This window comes from Lepidothrix coronata, unplaced genomic scaffold, assembly GCF_001604755.1.
Source record: "Lepidothrix coronata isolate B3197 unplaced genomic scaffold, Lepidothrix_coronata-1.0 Scaffold2, whole genome shotgun sequence".
NCBI lineage: Eukaryota > Metazoa > Chordata > Aves > Passeriformes > Pipridae > Lepidothrix > Lepidothrix coronata.
In genome coordinates, this window is record NW_016690182.1 from 15,184,085 (window position 1) to 15,201,108 (window position 17,024).

A 17,024-nucleotide genomic window follows, 5' to 3' on the forward strand; every position below is an offset into this window, starting at 1 on the left:
GGTCCTCCACAGCTGGAGGACAGGGACATCATGGACACCAACACAACAGAGCTTTGGCTCCAGCCAAAGCAAAAAAATAAATCACAAAATACGAATGATGTGGTTTTGGTTGGATAAGGCAGCAAGTGACAGTTTTTTACAATGGCACCATTAGTGCAATTTGCCCATTTCATCCTTTGCTGGTTTTGGGCCCGTGAGACTGTCAAAACCACACACTTCCATGTCATCTGAGCTTTGGAGAGGGAGCTATGGGGGTGTGCTGAAAGGCTGCTCTTTTTTGGCTCAGTCAAAGCACTAGTCTGGCTACTGAGGAATTAAAATACAGCAAATGGCACTTCTTTGCATTTATCCAGCTTCCAAACAGATGACAAAGAACCAGTGAGATGGCTCAAATAGGTGGAAAGCAATTCCACTTTCATACATGCTAACATACCTTTGATTCAACACTCCCTGTGGTCTGGGCTGCACAGGAGTGACTGATGATGGAAAAGCCATCAAATATCCAGGTCAGTAAGAATAAAATGGATATTAAAATGACCTGGGCAATCCAGCTCAACAGAGCTCTGCTCAGACCATTCATCTGGAGAGGGCAGCTCTCGCTGGGATGAAGAAACAGCCAGTGACAAAGGAGTTTCTGAGATAACAGCAGTGACTTCACTTCTGTAAATGACTTATTTGTTCAGACCTGCTGCTCTCTTCACACCTCTGCAGTGTTCTGAATGTGACAGAGCATCAGCTCAGCCTGTATAAAACCTGCCTTTAAAATCACTGTCTTTAGGAGGAGGAGATGCTTCCTCTTCAGTCTCTGAGCTAAACCAATTCCACCCAGGGCAGACTGTGCTGTGTGCAAGGGGCAGCTGCTCTCTGATTTCTTACGAACCTGCAAAGGCTTGAATGCACAGACACACCCTCCTTCATTAATAAAAGCTTCACAGCCTTTGTAAAGGTGAGCTAAGAAGAGAAGCAAATTTACCAATAGATCCTCTTATTGCTTCTCCAGATGAAAAAAAGAATGAAACTTCTCTTCTGAAGCCAACTTCGCTCACTTCCAGGGCCAGCCAGGAAGACAGCACCGACTCTCTTGGAGCCTGAATTCTCAGACGTTATTTATAAGCCAATTTAGTGCCATGATTTATTGTGAAAAACCCAGATCCTGGCAAAAATGTGTCCCTGCTCCAATGCAGATGTACAAGGGGTGCAAGAGTCAGGCAGGCTCTAGCTGTGTATTTTGTGGCTCTCTGCTCTCACAGGCAGTGTGTGTGTCCAGATCTGTGTGTGCCCAGCCCCATCTCCACCCAAAAGGGGATAGCCAGCTCCCCTGGGACTGCAGAGGCAGCCAGAGGTAAAACACACTCTACAAGATGCCCCAGACCTGAGCACTGCTTCAAGCACTGACGTTTTCTTCATGAGACAAGTGTTTCTGCAAGGGTTTAACTTTTTAACACACTCTGCTAAACAAAAAATAAGCCCTCACACTGTTCCCATCTTGCAGAGGTTTTGTTGCTGCAGTGACCAGAACAGAAAGAAGAGGAAAGTGCTCCATGTCCCCCAGACAATGCACTGGCCACCATTGTCTTTGGCTGGGAGTGGAGAGAGGTGATGGAGGGAGGTCTGCAGATGGGCCCTCCTGGAACAGGGAAACACTTTGGAGCCATCGCTGCTGCAGGGCCCAGCCTGTGGAAAAGGCTAAGCACAGAGACCCTGTCTGACCTGACAGAGGTGACAAACTACTGTGGCTCTGAAATGAGTAGGTGCAAGTCTTCACCAGGAGGCATTTTACCTTGACAGAGCTGGAAGAAAAAAGGATGTGAACATTACAAGCATTTAAGAAATACCTTGTATCTCTTTTCCATAGCAAAGATAAGAGACGTAGACAGTTTTACAATTTGTTCCTGCAGTTTTGGGATTACATTTTCAGTTTAACAGCTCCTGTCCTTCCTTAGCTGAGAAACCCTCAGTGGACAGGACTTACAAACACTCTCAAAGTGCTAGTTATTCCTGCTGCATCCCCAGCAACATGCAATTCCAGTTGTTCTTTATGAACCTGCACAGATAGAGCATTACATGCCTTGGAGGATGCAGACCAGCCAGTGGATTTAGTGCAGAACCCAGTGCTGCTTCTTAGCTACAGAATAACAAGACAATGTATTGTTTGGGGTGGATTGAGATGTGCAATCCCTGCACCATCATTCAGATTGGAAGTCTGATTCCTTAAAAAGCAAAAGCTCTTCTGTAATTCCATGGATATACACACACAGATAAACCAGAGATGGCTTTGATGTGCAAAGTCATTCATACAACATTCCTGTCATGTCACAAACATATCAGTCTGAGAGCTTCACCCATTCCACTACATTCCCAAGCAGAGCCCATGGAGACTCTACACAATGTCCCTGTGCCTTTGGGTGGGGCAGCACAACAGACCAGGGGGTGTCACAGGAACACGGGCCAACCCCCCCAGCCCCCAGCAAGGGAAAAGGATTTCAAATGGGTTTCTTTGGTTTTTGTTTTTGTTTCATGCAAGCAGAGTTCACAGTAGCTGGCTGGATGCTGGGTGGCTGGAGAAAGCTAAAAACAAACAAATCCTGTCACCAAATAAAATTCAGAAGTCGACTACCAGCTACAGGCTGCAGCAGCATTCCCAGTCATGGAGTGCTCTTCTCAGTGCCAGGAAAGCAAGCCGGTGTGGGAGCAGGCTACAGGGCATGGAGGTCCTTTGTTTAAAGCTCTGAGTAAGCTCTGGTGGTGCTCTTGCTCCCAGTGCACAGGCTGGGTGACTGGGTTTCCTCCCCACTCCCCCTTTGTCAGGGATTTTTTTGGTACATTACAGACCTTGAGCACCGCATCTGGCTCGTGCCCTCCCTGAGCACCCCCTCCTTCCCCACAGCTCCCACCTGCCAACTCGGACTGCAAAATCCTGCCAAATAACTCTTTTGGCCAGCAAAGGCAGTGGCGAGGGCAGGAGAGGAGTTCTCTGAGAGGAGGTTTGATCTGTAACTGCACTTTGGGTCTGCTCTCCCCTGCAGAACTCCCTGGGAACAGCTCTGTGCCTCTGCTCCCGAGGGCTCCAGCTACGAATGAAACAGGATCATCTGGAGAGCTGAACCCCAGCACAGCACCAACGGCCTCTTCATTGCAAGCAATAATGGAAGCAAGAGAAAAAAAGCTTGGCTGGAAGCAGGAGGCAGATGTGAAGCTGTGATGTTTGAGTTCTGGGTGAGCCTGCTCCTGAACCTGCTCAAACGCTGGCCCCACAGCCTTGCCTCTCTTCCTCTCAGAGCAGAGCTCCTTGCTTCTTGCATTTTTGGAACCTTGTCTGACTGGTTTCCTCATCTGTGTGGGCTGAGATGTGGTTGGTCTGTGTGCCAGCACCTTGGCCATCCCTCACCCCAACAGGGCAGAGGAAAGAGCAGAAAATCAGTGCAAATTGACTGCAAAGGCAGCAATTGGGCTGCAGTTCTTTACAGCACCGAGGTCCTTGCGCCTGAGTGTTTCTCCCCTTGACAACAGACACCACTCACTGCCACAACTGGGCCATGCTGTGATAACCCTGCTTTGCTTGGTTAGAATTGTATTTTTAGGCTATCTAGACGTACATGACTCAACTGTCTTACCTGCAAAATGCCACTGAGTGTCTGGAGAGAGCACCTGGCCTTTCAGGGATAAAGTTCCTTCTCCCAGGGCAGGAACCTGCTCATTGCCTGTGTCCAGCCCTCTGTAGCAGGGCAGTGCAGGGCCAGGCTCCTTCCCTTGGAAAACCCACCCCCTGTTCTACTTCCACACGCTCCAAAATGGTTCTTGGGTTGCTCACAGCATATTTTGCTGATGTCTGTCCGGAGAGCTCGGCTGTCTTCACATCTGGGCTGGAGCTGAGCAAAGTGCAGGAACAAAAAGCATTTTAAACCCATGTCTCGCAGACTCGATCCCAGCTCCACTCAGAGCAGCCCCTGCCAGTGCTAGCAGGGCGGGATGCTGTCAGTGCTCAACCTCCAGCTACTCATTAATCACTTCACTCAGTTCACAGGGAGGACACAGAGCAAGGGGAGGCTGGATATTTCCAGAACATTCCTACTTTCTGGTGGCATATGACTGTCTCAGTGTCCACTTTGCTGCCAGGCTGGGGCCCCACCCCAGCGACTCGTGCTCAGCCTTGGGGGAAGGTGAGACCGCTCTGAGGAAAATGAGTTAAAATGCCTTCAGATGCCTTTTCACTTCTTTTTATTTAATTCCATAAATATTTTCATAAGGCTCAGTGTCTTTACAACACTTTTTTAAACACTTTTTTTGTTTTATACACACAACTTTGACACTTGTTTGACAGGGTCAAACAGTCCAATATAAACAAAATAATAAAACTGGCAAGTGCGGATCAGCTGGGTTACCAAAATCCTTTTTTTTTCTTTTTTTTTTTCTTTTTTTTTTCTCTTACTTTTAAAACCCCAAAAGCACTAAAATATCAGTATTTGGCTTCAAACTAGAATTTTAAAAACCTTTTTTTTTTTTTTTAAATTCTCTGCTACAAGTCCCTGTCATCATAGTGCCTTTAAACTCCTACAGACTCTTCTTTTCTTCTTAAGGAAAAATAAGCTTGGTGATGCCATGCAGAACTTACAATAGCTACTAAATATACATGTTCCCTGAAATGTAGCTGCAATGAAAAGATGACAGAGCATAAAGAGAACAAAACCAGAAACCCAAAGCACCACAGTGTACTATCAATAACATTGCAATGGATGGCTGGTGCCCATCCAGAAACTGAAACAAATTTCAAATATATTTCTCTATGTATTATTTTCTATTTACAACTGTTAGATGCACCTAGGTTGGTTCTTGTTTGACTTTTTGGAGAGGGTGGGGAGGCGAAAGTCTTGAATTTAGATCCTCTGTTCTAGTGTCTAGGTCAAGGGGTAATGCATGTCATTTACCTAGGGAAGAAGGTATCTTTATTTTATATATATATATGTATAGATTCAGCCAGAGAAATACCGTAAACATTTAAGTTTGTTACAACTCTCTTGTTTCTGCACATGGAATGGTAAGTGGGTTCCTCCTGTCTGGCATTGAAATGAAAGTCTGTTATCAGATGCTCAGTCAAATCACCCAATCTGCATCCGTGCCGCTCCCGCCGGGGCAGCCCAGCCCTGCTCCCTACTGGGAAAGCCACAGGAGGTGGGAAAGTGGGACCCAGTGCTGGTTCTTCTTTGTGCCAATGCTCCATCTCCTGCAGCACCTCTGGCAATTTATGGAGGGGAAGAGCTTTCCCGGATGCCATTGCCTGAGAGCCAAGCCCCTCTTCCCTCTGGAACACGTGCCTGCAGCTGCTCTGCTCGGGCAGTGCTGGCTCGGGTGGGCTTCCCACTTAAGAAAGAAGCTGCGAGTCCAACAAGTGGCCTTGTCAGATCAAGCGAGTCTTGACTTATGATGCAAATAATGGTGTGGCGGTGGTGTTTCTTTTTTCCTAGTGCTGAATATTTAGGAAGCATCTTCTCATAAAAATTATGGATGTCTCATTCTCACTCTCTGAGGCACAAAACAGTAAATGAACAGGCTTAACTAATGTGCTTGTTACTTTTTTTTCCCCTAAGCAATTAAAAAGGCAAAGGAATAAGTGAAATTTTCATCATGTTGACAACATTTTGGAATCTCTCTCTCTCTCTCTCTTTCTCTCTCTCTCTCTCTGCATCTCTCCAGCCATTCAGAAAGAGTAAAACATTCCAGTTAACTGCCGAGAACCCATCTCATTCACTTCGTTAAATACCCATTCTGTTAAAGAAACAAAATAATATTTGCTACGTATCCCATATTAAAATCTGACCATAAAAATGCAAAGATACAAAAGAGCATAAAAATAGTTTCTGATATAAAATTAGGTTGCTTCCTATTTGGGATTCCTGGTGTTTGGCTGCTGCCTGTCACAGAGGGGCCACTTTTTCACTCTAAAACACTAATCTGGCTTTGCTGGTTATTGACAGTTTCTAGATTAGTCAAAAGTATACAAGAGATTATTTTTTGACTTAGATAAAAATAATGCCACCCTTGCAATATGCCCCGAAATAAAACAGGCTCCATGGAAATAATGAAATCACGCTCTCTGCTCTTCCCATTGTATTTCTTAGAGGCAAAAAAAAAAAAATGTATCTCCACACTCACTGGCCCAGGGTGCTTATGTGGTGTATCAGATTCAAAGGAAAATGACAAATACCGTGATCAATCACTTTATCCCACATTTTCAAAGGAGTTTGCAGAATGGCTCTGTAAAGGTTTTAAATTCATCTTCTAAATCTGGTTAAACAGTCTCATTTGCCCTAGGAAAAGAAAATCATCCTCGTCCACAATGGTTTGTTTTACAAGCTTAACATAAGCTTTTGCACTTGCAAACAAATGTACTTAAGGTTGAAATTGTAGGACGTGTCTTTAAAAACAGAGCTGTGAATCTCCAGAGGGAGAAAAAGAGAGAGAAAGAGACCTGGAGTTTGGCTGAATGACTCCAGAGCCCGCGGACACTGATACACCTCTGTGAGCCACGGATGGCCTGGGGGGTGAGCTGAGCACTGCTCTGGATCAGGACACACAACCACGGCTACACCTCTCAGGGCACATCCAGATCTGTCCTGAAAGGCAGTTCTCAGCTCCTCTGCAGCTCGGGGGCTTTACCCAGTAGGTGAACCCCTCTAGGGACCCTTCCACTAACGGGTCACTACCGGCAGCTCACGGGTGTTGGGAGCCAGGGATCTGGGATGCCCGGAGTGGAGCAGGCAGTGAGTGCAGTGAGTCCCCACTTTTGGGACCACTGCTCCTGCAAATGGCAATTAGTGGTTCATTAACCAGGACTGTGCAGGCTGAGTGTGGCCAAGGATGGGACCTTAGTTCCTGAAGATGGAAAACTGGCCATTTGTCGGAGCCTCGTAGCCAATTTTCCTCCAGCTGTGATGGAGGCATGAAGCCATCAGTTTTTAAGCTTTTATCTTTGCACGGAACACAAAGATAGGAGTGGGCTTTTCAGAGTTGTGTCTCAGCTTGAAAAGCAAATAAAATCAAAGATAACCCCAAAGAAACAAAGCTCAGTGCGAAAGAAAGAAAAGCCCCTGATATTCTTTTCTCAGTCTTACTCCGAGTGTGAACAAATCACACTGAATTGAGAAAAAGACAGTGCTTAAAAAAATGCAAAAAATTAACTGAGGAAAACCCATCTCTCACTTCCTAAATAGCTGCTTCCCCTTCTGCTGGGTTTCACCTGCCCACAACAAAACAGTTAAAGCCAGAGAAATACTGCGCAGCGGAGCGGGAGCACAGGGAGCACGTCCAGACAGGCACAAGTCAGACCAGGGAATGCAGGACAGGGAATGGGGCCATGTCTTCAGTGGGATGGGGACTCTGGGGACAGTCAAGGGAGGGACAGAGAGGGCGGGAGAGGGAGCAGAGACCTCCCAGCACTCCAAAAAACAAACAACCCCCCCATAAATAAAATCAAAGAAAATATACACCAATGTAGTCCATGAGGAACTTCCATGACGGAGTCACACAAGCGAGAAAGCATTCTGGGATGCCAGGGATGACCAGGATGAAAATGAAGAAAAACAGGAAAAAAAACCCAAACAGATGTCCGACCAATGGAATAAAATAAAACAGGTCACATGGTTAGAAATCATTGGTGCTTCCTAGTATCTAGTAGCAGATTACTTCCCAAAAACAACAAAAAAAGTTTTTGGTCCTTCTATATATATACATATATGTATATATTATTATTTTTTAAATGTGTGTATACATATATATATGTATATATATTTAGTTGCAACAGTGCTTCTCCGAAAAAAGGTCCATCTATAAATATAATTTTATTTATTTTTATTTTTAAATTTTAGTTCTTTTAAGTTAAAATTCTCCATCTCTCTAGGTATTATTTTTTGAATGGTGTTAACCTGCTGAAGTTTTGCCAGAATGGTGCCTGGCTGCGTCTGGGTTCGGTGAACTCGAAGACCTGGGACTGGGATATGCCATCTGTCACCATGTATTGTCCCTGATTTAATGGATCCTGGGGTGGTGGGTAGGCTGGAGGAACCGACTTGGAGTAGCTCACACCTGCATCGATGATTGGGGGGAAAAAGAAACAGATCAGTCAAAGAGCAATTGGGTCAGTCGTCTTTCTTTGTCACGCTATCGCCTCTTATCACTCATAACCAGGGTCCCAAACACCGGGGAGACGTGCGAGAGACACAAATCTACGGAGCAACCAGCGCTGCCTGACCTCTCAGCTCCGAGGCTGCCTGTGCCAGGGCCTGAAGATTTGGGAAAGATCCATTACTTTTGTATTGGCAGAGTTCTGCCCGCCCTCATGGAAAAGTCCTGTGTGACTGAAGGAGCATGGCCACGTGCACTGTCCTGCTCAGATGGAGCCAAATGACCGCAGCGGTCAACCCACTCCACTTCAACACCTGCTGCTTCCAAGCTCATTTTTCCCCTCCCTCCCAGCTTGACCTGGAACACGGCTGTGCCCACACGCCCTGCTGACCAGCCCCGAGCAGCGCAACCCCAGGGACTGCCCGGCATGGCTTCCGCACCGGGGCAGAGCAGAGCTGCTCTGCAGGAAGGCTGTGCTCATCTGCCTACCAAAGGGAGCTCGTTATCTTCTCTAGGAAGGTTTTAGGACTTTTCCATAGGGTTCTTTTTGAATTCACCAGTCTGGTTTCAGCCCAAAACAGCTGCACACAATGCAGAAAAGGCTGACTCTGCTCAAGCCAAACTGGTAGCAATGGATGCACTGGGAAGGCTACACTTTGGGATCTGGATGTCTGATTCTCACACAGGTGAGCCACAGCTCCTGTGCAGGAATAGGGTGAGGGGATGCTGCCCTTACAGCTTTCCCATGGAAAGGGGGGGCTTCAGCAAGCTGGGGCCTGTGCAAGCCGTTGTAAAGGATGGTGTGGAAAGTACGGCTCTGGGTGACTGGAAGTGAAACAGAAGGGATGTGTATCACCACCAAAGCGCAGACTACAGGGCACAGTGACACAGTCTGCGTGTCCTTCCCCTCAACACCGCTGATGAGGGATAACCCCTCCTTCAGCCTCAGGGCAGCGTGACTGTGACCAGCTGGAAACCACAACTCCAGAGAAGGGCAGGAAGGAGAGAGGAGCAGGGCTCTGGAGCAGGCTGCTGTAAGCTCTGGCCATCTCTGGATCCCCTCTGCTGCATGCAGAACTGCTCTTCCTTCTGCGGGGTGTAGGCGTCACGAGGGCCATCCCGAGGCCGCTGCCTGCCCCGGCTTTAACCGCAGGAGCCAAGGTGACTCTGCCCAAGCAGCTCAGGGTCCTCATCTGGAAAAGCGGGATGGCAGCACCCACCTACCTCACAGGAGGGATGTGAAGCTAAATTAATTAATGTTTGTAAAACACTTTGAGATCCTCGGCTGGGAAGGTGCTAGAGAAGGCAAAATACGGTGATTAGCACCCAGGTACCACAGCAAGGTGTGCACAAGAAATGCGTTCGCAGTCCTACCCACACACAGACACACCGGGGCCGGGCTGGCCGGGCACAGGACGGCTGCACACGGGTGGCACTTACACACAGGGGAGAAACCTCACAAGGGGCACTCACAGAGCTCACCACACAACTTTTGACATGGTGCTGCACTGTCCTTTTGGATACAAGCTAAGGCTTTAGTGTGTCTTTAGGAAAGAGGATCAATTCGCTTCCCCTTGCTATAGAATTTGGGAATCAAGGGTTAAAATCCTCAGAAGGCTCAGACTGAAAGGAGATGTCATCTTGGCTACGTTTAACTCATTTCTCCTTCTTTACTATCTCTGTCCACTGCAGGGAGTAACCAAGATCTATTCTTACAGTGAACAAAAACTGCTCTATGATTCATCCTTATGAACCTTTAACAAATTCATCACAGTTAGTATTTCAAACTTATTTGAAAATATCAACCTGGAGATGTTCTGCATTTGTATCTACATGATGGAATAGTTACTCATCGGGGAGTTTTCTACTCTGTCTTCCCAAGCTCCTGTTTCCCACAGAAGGCCTGCAGAGCAGAGGGCAGCCCCAGAGCCCTTGCTGTCCTGGGGTCACAGCTGGGCAGGGGCAGTTCTGGGATACCTGACACAACTTCTGTACCATGCTGGTTGGCAGGTCCCAAACAGCAGTTTGAATTTCTCACACCATGTGACTGAAGCAGATGATGTCCCACAGGGGCAGAGCACGAGCTTGAGCTCATTTCTGCCATTCCATCTCTTCTTCTGCCACTGTCCTGCTTGGAGCTGCCTTGCTCCAGGCAGGTCAATGTCGGGACAGTGAGACCAACTGCAGAGTCTGCTCTGGAGGACAAACTCTAACCCTGAACCCACACAGGAGTGTCAACATCCTCCTGGAGGCCACCAGCCCTTGGTGCCTTGGCCAATTTTCCCAGCAGAGACTGGTGAGGGATTTTAGGGTCTGTGGGAAGGTTAGGATCTGCTACAGGTCCCTTACATGGTTAGAGCTGGAAAATAAATCTTCTGGTTTGGTCGACCCAGGGGACCAGGAATTCCTTCGAAGGCAAATAGTCCTTGTGCCACCAAAATTAATGTTCTACAACAGAACAGAGCTACTAAGGGGGATACAGCACTTGTTTTTAGCTTTGCAAGACAACCCCACATTAATGACATGGCCCAATGGCTTTGGCATCCTGTGGCTGCAGAGTAGCAGTTAGCCCTGTGCTGCAGCCGAGCTGGGCTGAGCTCTTTACTGTCCCTAAACCAATTTGTGGAGGATGAACTAATGTATTTTAATGATCATACAGAAATGCTAAAAAATGTCCTGGATCAGCAGAATGTTATGCACTTGGAAGGCTGAAGAAGAAGAGAAAGGACAGTCTGGCTGACATCCTCTGACATTGATGGAGTTACACTGCAAAGAATGGAATCCATAGTCCGTCTTCTCTAAGAGAAAAAAGGCAGACTCCCCTGGCCAGATCACTAGCAAACCCCATTCAGTTCTTTCCCAAAACAGCCTTTTTGGTCAAAACTCCTGAAAAACGTCTATCCTTGCTTGAAACATGCACACACTGCCACTTCCCTCAGTAAAGCAGCTCAGACCCCTCTCCTCACAGTTGTATGTGTGGCCCTGTGTGAGGATCTGGGCTACTGGCATTAACATCTGGGCTGGGTGAATGCCAAAAGCTCCTGGTTGGTTCTACTTGCATAAGCAGCTGAAGGTTTGCATATTTATCATATTTATCAAGTGGCCTAAACAATCAAAGCTGTGGATCTCAATGACATGCATCATCACTAGGGGGGGATGCAGATAAAACCACTGTGCTCTGGCAAGTCAGGCTGATAATTCCAGAATGCACTTCCCTGTGCAACTGTGAGACAGCACTTTGCAATAGCTTGAGGTGCCCCAAGAATGGCTTTTAAATGTTTTTTTGAACAAACCCATGTTCTTGACAATGTGGAACACAGAAATTGGGGGCTGGGAGGCAGAAAGATCCATCTAATCTGCACATCTTCAAATCCTGAGAAAGAGCACTAGCAATTCTGGGAAAAAGGCAGGTAGGTATTTTTCTCTTCTGCTCTAAAATGATTTGTTCCCTCATCAGAACTTGGGGCTGTTGTGCAAAACTGTCTCTTGAGGGATATCTTTTTAATATTCGAAGCCATAACTCCACTGCAATTGAACAGAAAGAAATGAGCAAAGCTCTTTTCCAAGACAATTTTGGGCTGTGTGGCAGAATTCAAAGCACAAAGGGAAAGAATCGATAGATAAGTAATGATTTCTAGGCACAGATGTGTCAGAACGCAGCTCTACCCCCATGACCAGACCTGGAGCTCCTTCTGCTGGCTCATGCATAATTCTGCACTGTGGCTGCAGCTGCACAGCAGGGTTGTGGGGAGCTGCTCAGAATGAGAACAAGAAAACTCCCAGATTTATAATTTGGCTAGACAAAACTGGTAAGAGAGACGCTGCTCTGTCAGTTGAAATCATGTCTTTTTTTAGCACTAGGCAGCATCACTCAGAGTCTTTCGGATTTCTCAGCTCAGAAGAAGACAATTAAAAAGACTTAAAACTGTCTCTTTTTTTCCCTTCTAGGTTTTGTTTTGTTTTTGTTTTCCAAAGTGTCTCTTCTACTTGAGGTTACAACATGATTTCAGTAGCACTTGAAGATTGAGGAGCATGCTGTTAACTCACAGGCAATGCACGGACACGTGCAGACGGATCATACAGCAGGACACGACACGGCACCCTCCCAGAGCTCACACAAACATACACAGAGTGCACACAGATCTCCTCCACATAACCATGGAAATAGCCTTACAAGCTGCTTATTCCATCCTCAACCTGTAAGATTTTAGCTTACACTTTGATAAGAAGCTATTTCACTTTTCCTCTACCCAGCTGTCCAGGTGTCACACTGTCCACTAGCCAGAGTGGGGGACAATGCCATGATCAACACTTGGGTTCTGCACTGGCTGAGGGGGGGCTGCTGGGAGGAAAGGGAGCAGTGCTGCACTGAGGAACCTTCCAGCTCCCTCTGAGCTCAAGGGCAGCTCAGCCAACTTGCATCTTTCAGAAGCCATGCTCAAAAATCCCATAAATTCTGTTTTCTCCTGAAGAGTGTAACATGGGGAAGCCAGGGACATGCCTCAAGAGCACTAATTGTTGTGTTAATTACTCCTGCAATAGCAACAAGCTTAAGGTAAAGAAACAAGCAGTACTGGCCGAGTGGGTACAGCTCTTTGTCCTTCCGCAGCAGAGGATCTCAAAGCACGATTCACCAGGTCCCTGTTAGGTTTAGGGCTGGTAAACTGTGATGTGTCTGCTATTAGTTCTCCCTGATTGCAGCCCTACAGAAGGAGGGGTGGGTGGCAGCTGTGAACAGGATCTATCCTGAGCAGCTGTGGACTGGTTTACACCTCCTGCTGAACCACCCAACTCACTTTTCGACATATCTGCTCATCTCAAGAGGAATTTGGGTGGTGCCTTAGCCATGGCTCTTCACACAGCTGGGGATTTTACTTAACAGTCTGGCCCAGGCAGGTATTAATGGGATGGTACCAGTGAGGAGAACATGCCTCAGCTCCCTTTTCTAACCACTGACCTCACGTCTCTGTTCAGGAGGAAGAGGGAGGGAAAAGGACTGACTGCAGCTTGAGAAATCCGACAGAGGAAACAGTCATCTCGTGTCCTGGATGTTCCCGAGCCAACCACAGTATCTACCTACACACACTGAGGTAACTCGACCTTCCTGAGTCTATTTATCCAGTCTGTTACTGCAGCCTGATGTCATTAGAGCAGACAGTAAGATAATGATTCCTCATGTGATAAGAAAAGCTAATCGAGGCAAGACAAGAATGATATGGGGGCTTTATCAATCAAAGCCAGGTGAAAACTAATTTATCCCATCCTGTGTTTATACAGCCTCCCTCTCCTGCAGCACTCTGCAGGCTGATCACAAAGATCACCCCGTGGGTTTCACTGACAGGAGGAAATCAGTTCATCCATGAAAACCCTGAAAAGCTGCCTCTTCTGGGAAGCAGCACTGCCCCTCACCTGAAACCCTCACCAAGGTGAAGTGCAGGAGTACTTGGGCTGACAAACTTATTTCAGTTGGAACCTCAACGTGTCACTGATGTTGACACTTGGTCTCTTCAAACAAGTACCACTAACACCTCACCAAAAATCTGCCCTGCAGCACGTGCTCAGCAGAGTCACTGGACCATACTCAGAGGTCTACCAGCCAAGAATTTACTCTCGATTTGCTTTAGCTTGTAGATCTGATGTTCTCAGAAGCTATTACTGCCTCCAGCTGGGTTCCTGATGCCTGCAGCAAGCAGCACACTCTGTACTGCTGTGGGATGGTACTTGTGGACCCACAACACGAGCACTGCAGTGGGCAGGGTCTGGGTTTTACAAGAAATGGGGTAAGCTCTGAGATTCCCCTGAATCTGTGGGGAAATCCCACTGAGAACACGATTAGCTCCGTTCTTTCACCTACTGTGCTGTAAAAACGGGAAGTGACCCGGATTATCTGAAAATGCAAATGCCCCTCTTTGTTTCCAAGGGTTATTCTGTGCTTGCTCAGGCTCCTGTAATCCCCCGAGGCTGTGCCTACGTGCGTGAATAGGATGGAGAAACATGGCAGGGCCACGTCAATCTTGTCAGCAAGATGCAGTAAAACAGGTTTCAACACTCCAGAGAACCACGGGAGGCACCGGCAGTCCCTGTTCCCTGGTCAGCCCTGCCCCTGCCAGCTGGCACAGGAGCACTGACGGGCAGCCCCTGCTCTGCTGGGCACACATGCTGGGAGAGCTTCAGGTGCTGAAGGGTGAGAAGTCAGAAAGAAGCTGTTGCATGTCTGGGTCGGGGTTTTCATGACATAGTTTGCTGTGAGCTCAAGTGATCGGGCAGGAATAAATTAGCAGGAAAATCCAGTGATTCAGAGGGTGTTTCATGACAGGCCAAAGCAGCTCATGCTGGCTGATGATTTAACCCCTGCTGGGTGTGCACAGCTGAGTATTCATGGCCATGTTTGGTGGCAGCACCCTTCTCAGCTCAGGGACGGAGTGATCCTGAGTAAATCTATGCGTCCCTCCTTCTAAAGGCTTGTCTGGGCTGAAGGCATCTGTTTTGGGGAAGCTATGCACAGTGCAGAGGTGAATACACAGGGGAGGGAGAAGAGCATGAAGGAGCTGGCTCACAGTGTGGGGCTGAAGAGCTCTCCTGGAGTGGGAAATCCTCCCAGCTCACACTAAGGTCACTTCTCTAAATCTGAGCAGATATTTTATTTTCCAAAGTGAAAACATCACTGGGAAATGGTGCATTAAGAATGGAGTCTCCTTCCTTGGGAGAACCTCTCATTCCCTGACACCCCTGGCTGGCAGCTTCTAGGAATATAAGCAAATATCCCTGTCCTGCACGGGGCCAGATCTGGACAGAACTGGGGATCAGGAAGGTATCAGGAAGGGAACTGAATGTTCCTGCAGGCTGCAAACACTAATTCTTGGGGGGAGATGACAAGTGGCCTAATGGAGAGAGGCACTCCAGGAGCCATCTGTTTCTAGATGCTTAGAAATGGAAAAAGTACCCTGGATTAACCTGTGGCTAAGGATGGACTGGAGATCCACAAGAGACCTGTTTTCAAGGGAACTTCAGACCTGTTTCCACTGCTCTAATCGATAACAAGCACAGTGCTGGAAGCACAACCCAATGCCATCATCCCTCTGCCGTGTCAGCATAGGCAGTGGAAGTTCTCAGTGGGACCTGGACTATCTGCAAAGATCCTGCACACTTGGCTGCCTGTGGCCTGCAAAGGGCTGCGGGGGTTTTTGTTGTTTTTGTTAAGTCAAGACAAATAAAATTCTCCTGTTACTTTACTACTTCTAGGAAACACCACACTGAATTCTATTCCCAGTTCCCACACTGACACTGAAGGAAGCTAAAGGGCAACAACCAAGAGGCAAAATCTTGAACAATCAATGCAAAAGGAAAACAACAGCAACCAGCCCTTTTCTGTCTGTGAGGTGCAGAGCCAGCGGTACCCATTTACTGTATAGCTAATGGACTTAAAGAAGGCCAAAAATTGGTTTAATGCTGTTTTAAGGCACCTGATCTAATGACATTATGTTTTGCCCAATCCAATAAGTAGTGCAAATCCTGGGCTGTTGCTGAAATCTGCCCTCGTGCACCATTAACTGGGTCTGGCAGGGAGTCTGGCCCTGCACACATCGTGTGCAGCCATGAGGGTCAGGAGGGGCTGCTGCCAGGGGACCCCACAGAGGACCCTCAGGTGCGGATCAAAAACTTCTCAAAGAGTTGTGCTCTCAGTCACCTGGATAAAGGTTCTGTTAGTTTAAAAAGCAGAGTTTTAAGGCTCCTGCTGCTGCTCTCAGCTACTCCCAGTGCCTCTCCCTCGCCTGCTGCAGCCAGCAGCAGTTTAAACACCTCCTCTTCAAACACATGCCAGCCAGCTCGAGAGCAATACTTCTGGGAGGTATGGTACAACAGTGCATGAAATAAGCAGCAGTTTATACTATTTGAAAAATGTTTTTCTGCTTCACCTCTAACAAAGTTGATTGCATTTTCCATTTCACCTCCTTCACGGCTTTTCTCTCTTCCTTAAGTGTTCTGTGACAGGGGAATTACCATGGTTTCCCATTTAAGAGGTGGAGGGAACAGCTGAGATAATCCAGGAACAAGTCTGTAATAGGCACCCGCTGACACGGGAGCAGAGCTCGCGACACGTCGGGCCAGGCTGTGGAGCTGTCAAGCCCTGCTGTAGCCACTGAGACCATCCTGCAAAGCCTGCATTTAAGTGAATAAATAGTTCCATTGAAGTATTCCCTCTCCTGAAGGGCTTCACTGCTTTCCAGGTATAACTGATCCTCCAAAACCCACCTAAAGCTCTTTCTGACACTTCTGTCATGCCGTGGGAGGGCAGAGGCAGCAACCCCTGGCACAGGCACACCTCTCTGCCTGCTCCCAAGCCTGAGCCCTAAGTGTCTGCCAAGGTCTTGGCAAAAAAAATGTTGTCAATATCTGTAAAATGCGTATGGCAAGATTCAAAAAATCAGTCACTAAAAGCTAGCTCTCAGGAATTTCCTCCTACCTCCCCCTTCTGAGCAGTGCCAGCAGCTCCCTGCTCCAGCAGCCTCTAGGCCTGGGCACAAGACAAATCACAGAGTAACAAAACGAAGGGTTTTCAGCAAAACCTTCAGTGTCAATACTTAATTAATCTGAGTGAGACTGGGCTACGATCACCACAGTGCAGGACAAAGCAAGCAGAGCTACTGTTTTAACGACCCTATTTCTTGTTTTTCAGATTCTGTGTCTTAAAAACAACCAGGCTGTGCTTAACTTGGTGCTGGGATGTGACTGAACTTCTGTCTGACTCGAGGACTTAATCTCATAAAAAGAACTGCCAGTGCTACAGCCTAAGCTCGTTCTTCACTAAAGAAATGCTGACTGGTGCTTTAGGAGCTAATGAGTTTTATAGTCCAAGAAGCCTAAGATAATAACCCCTCTTTTTTCATCTCAGAGAGAAAGAGAGA

At 47.3% G+C, this 17,024-nt stretch overlaps 1 protein-coding gene across 10 annotated transcripts in view; it reads right to left on the reverse strand.

Moving 5' to 3' along the window:
• Positions 1-4,201: 4,201 nt before the first annotated feature.
• ARHGEF9 (Cdc42 guanine nucleotide exchange factor 9) overlaps positions 4,202-17,024 on the reverse strand; it is a 207,600-nt gene continuing 194,777 nt past the window's right edge. For all 10 annotated transcript variants that reach the window (XM_017817034.1, XM_017817026.1, XM_017817060.1 and 7 more), the window contains one exon: positions 4,202-8,079. In XM_017817034.1, coding sequence (XP_017672523.1) covers positions 7,898-8,079 — 182 coding nt within the window. In that variant the 3' untranslated portion in view covers positions 4,202-7,897. The remainder of the gene's footprint in view (positions 8,080-17,024) is intronic.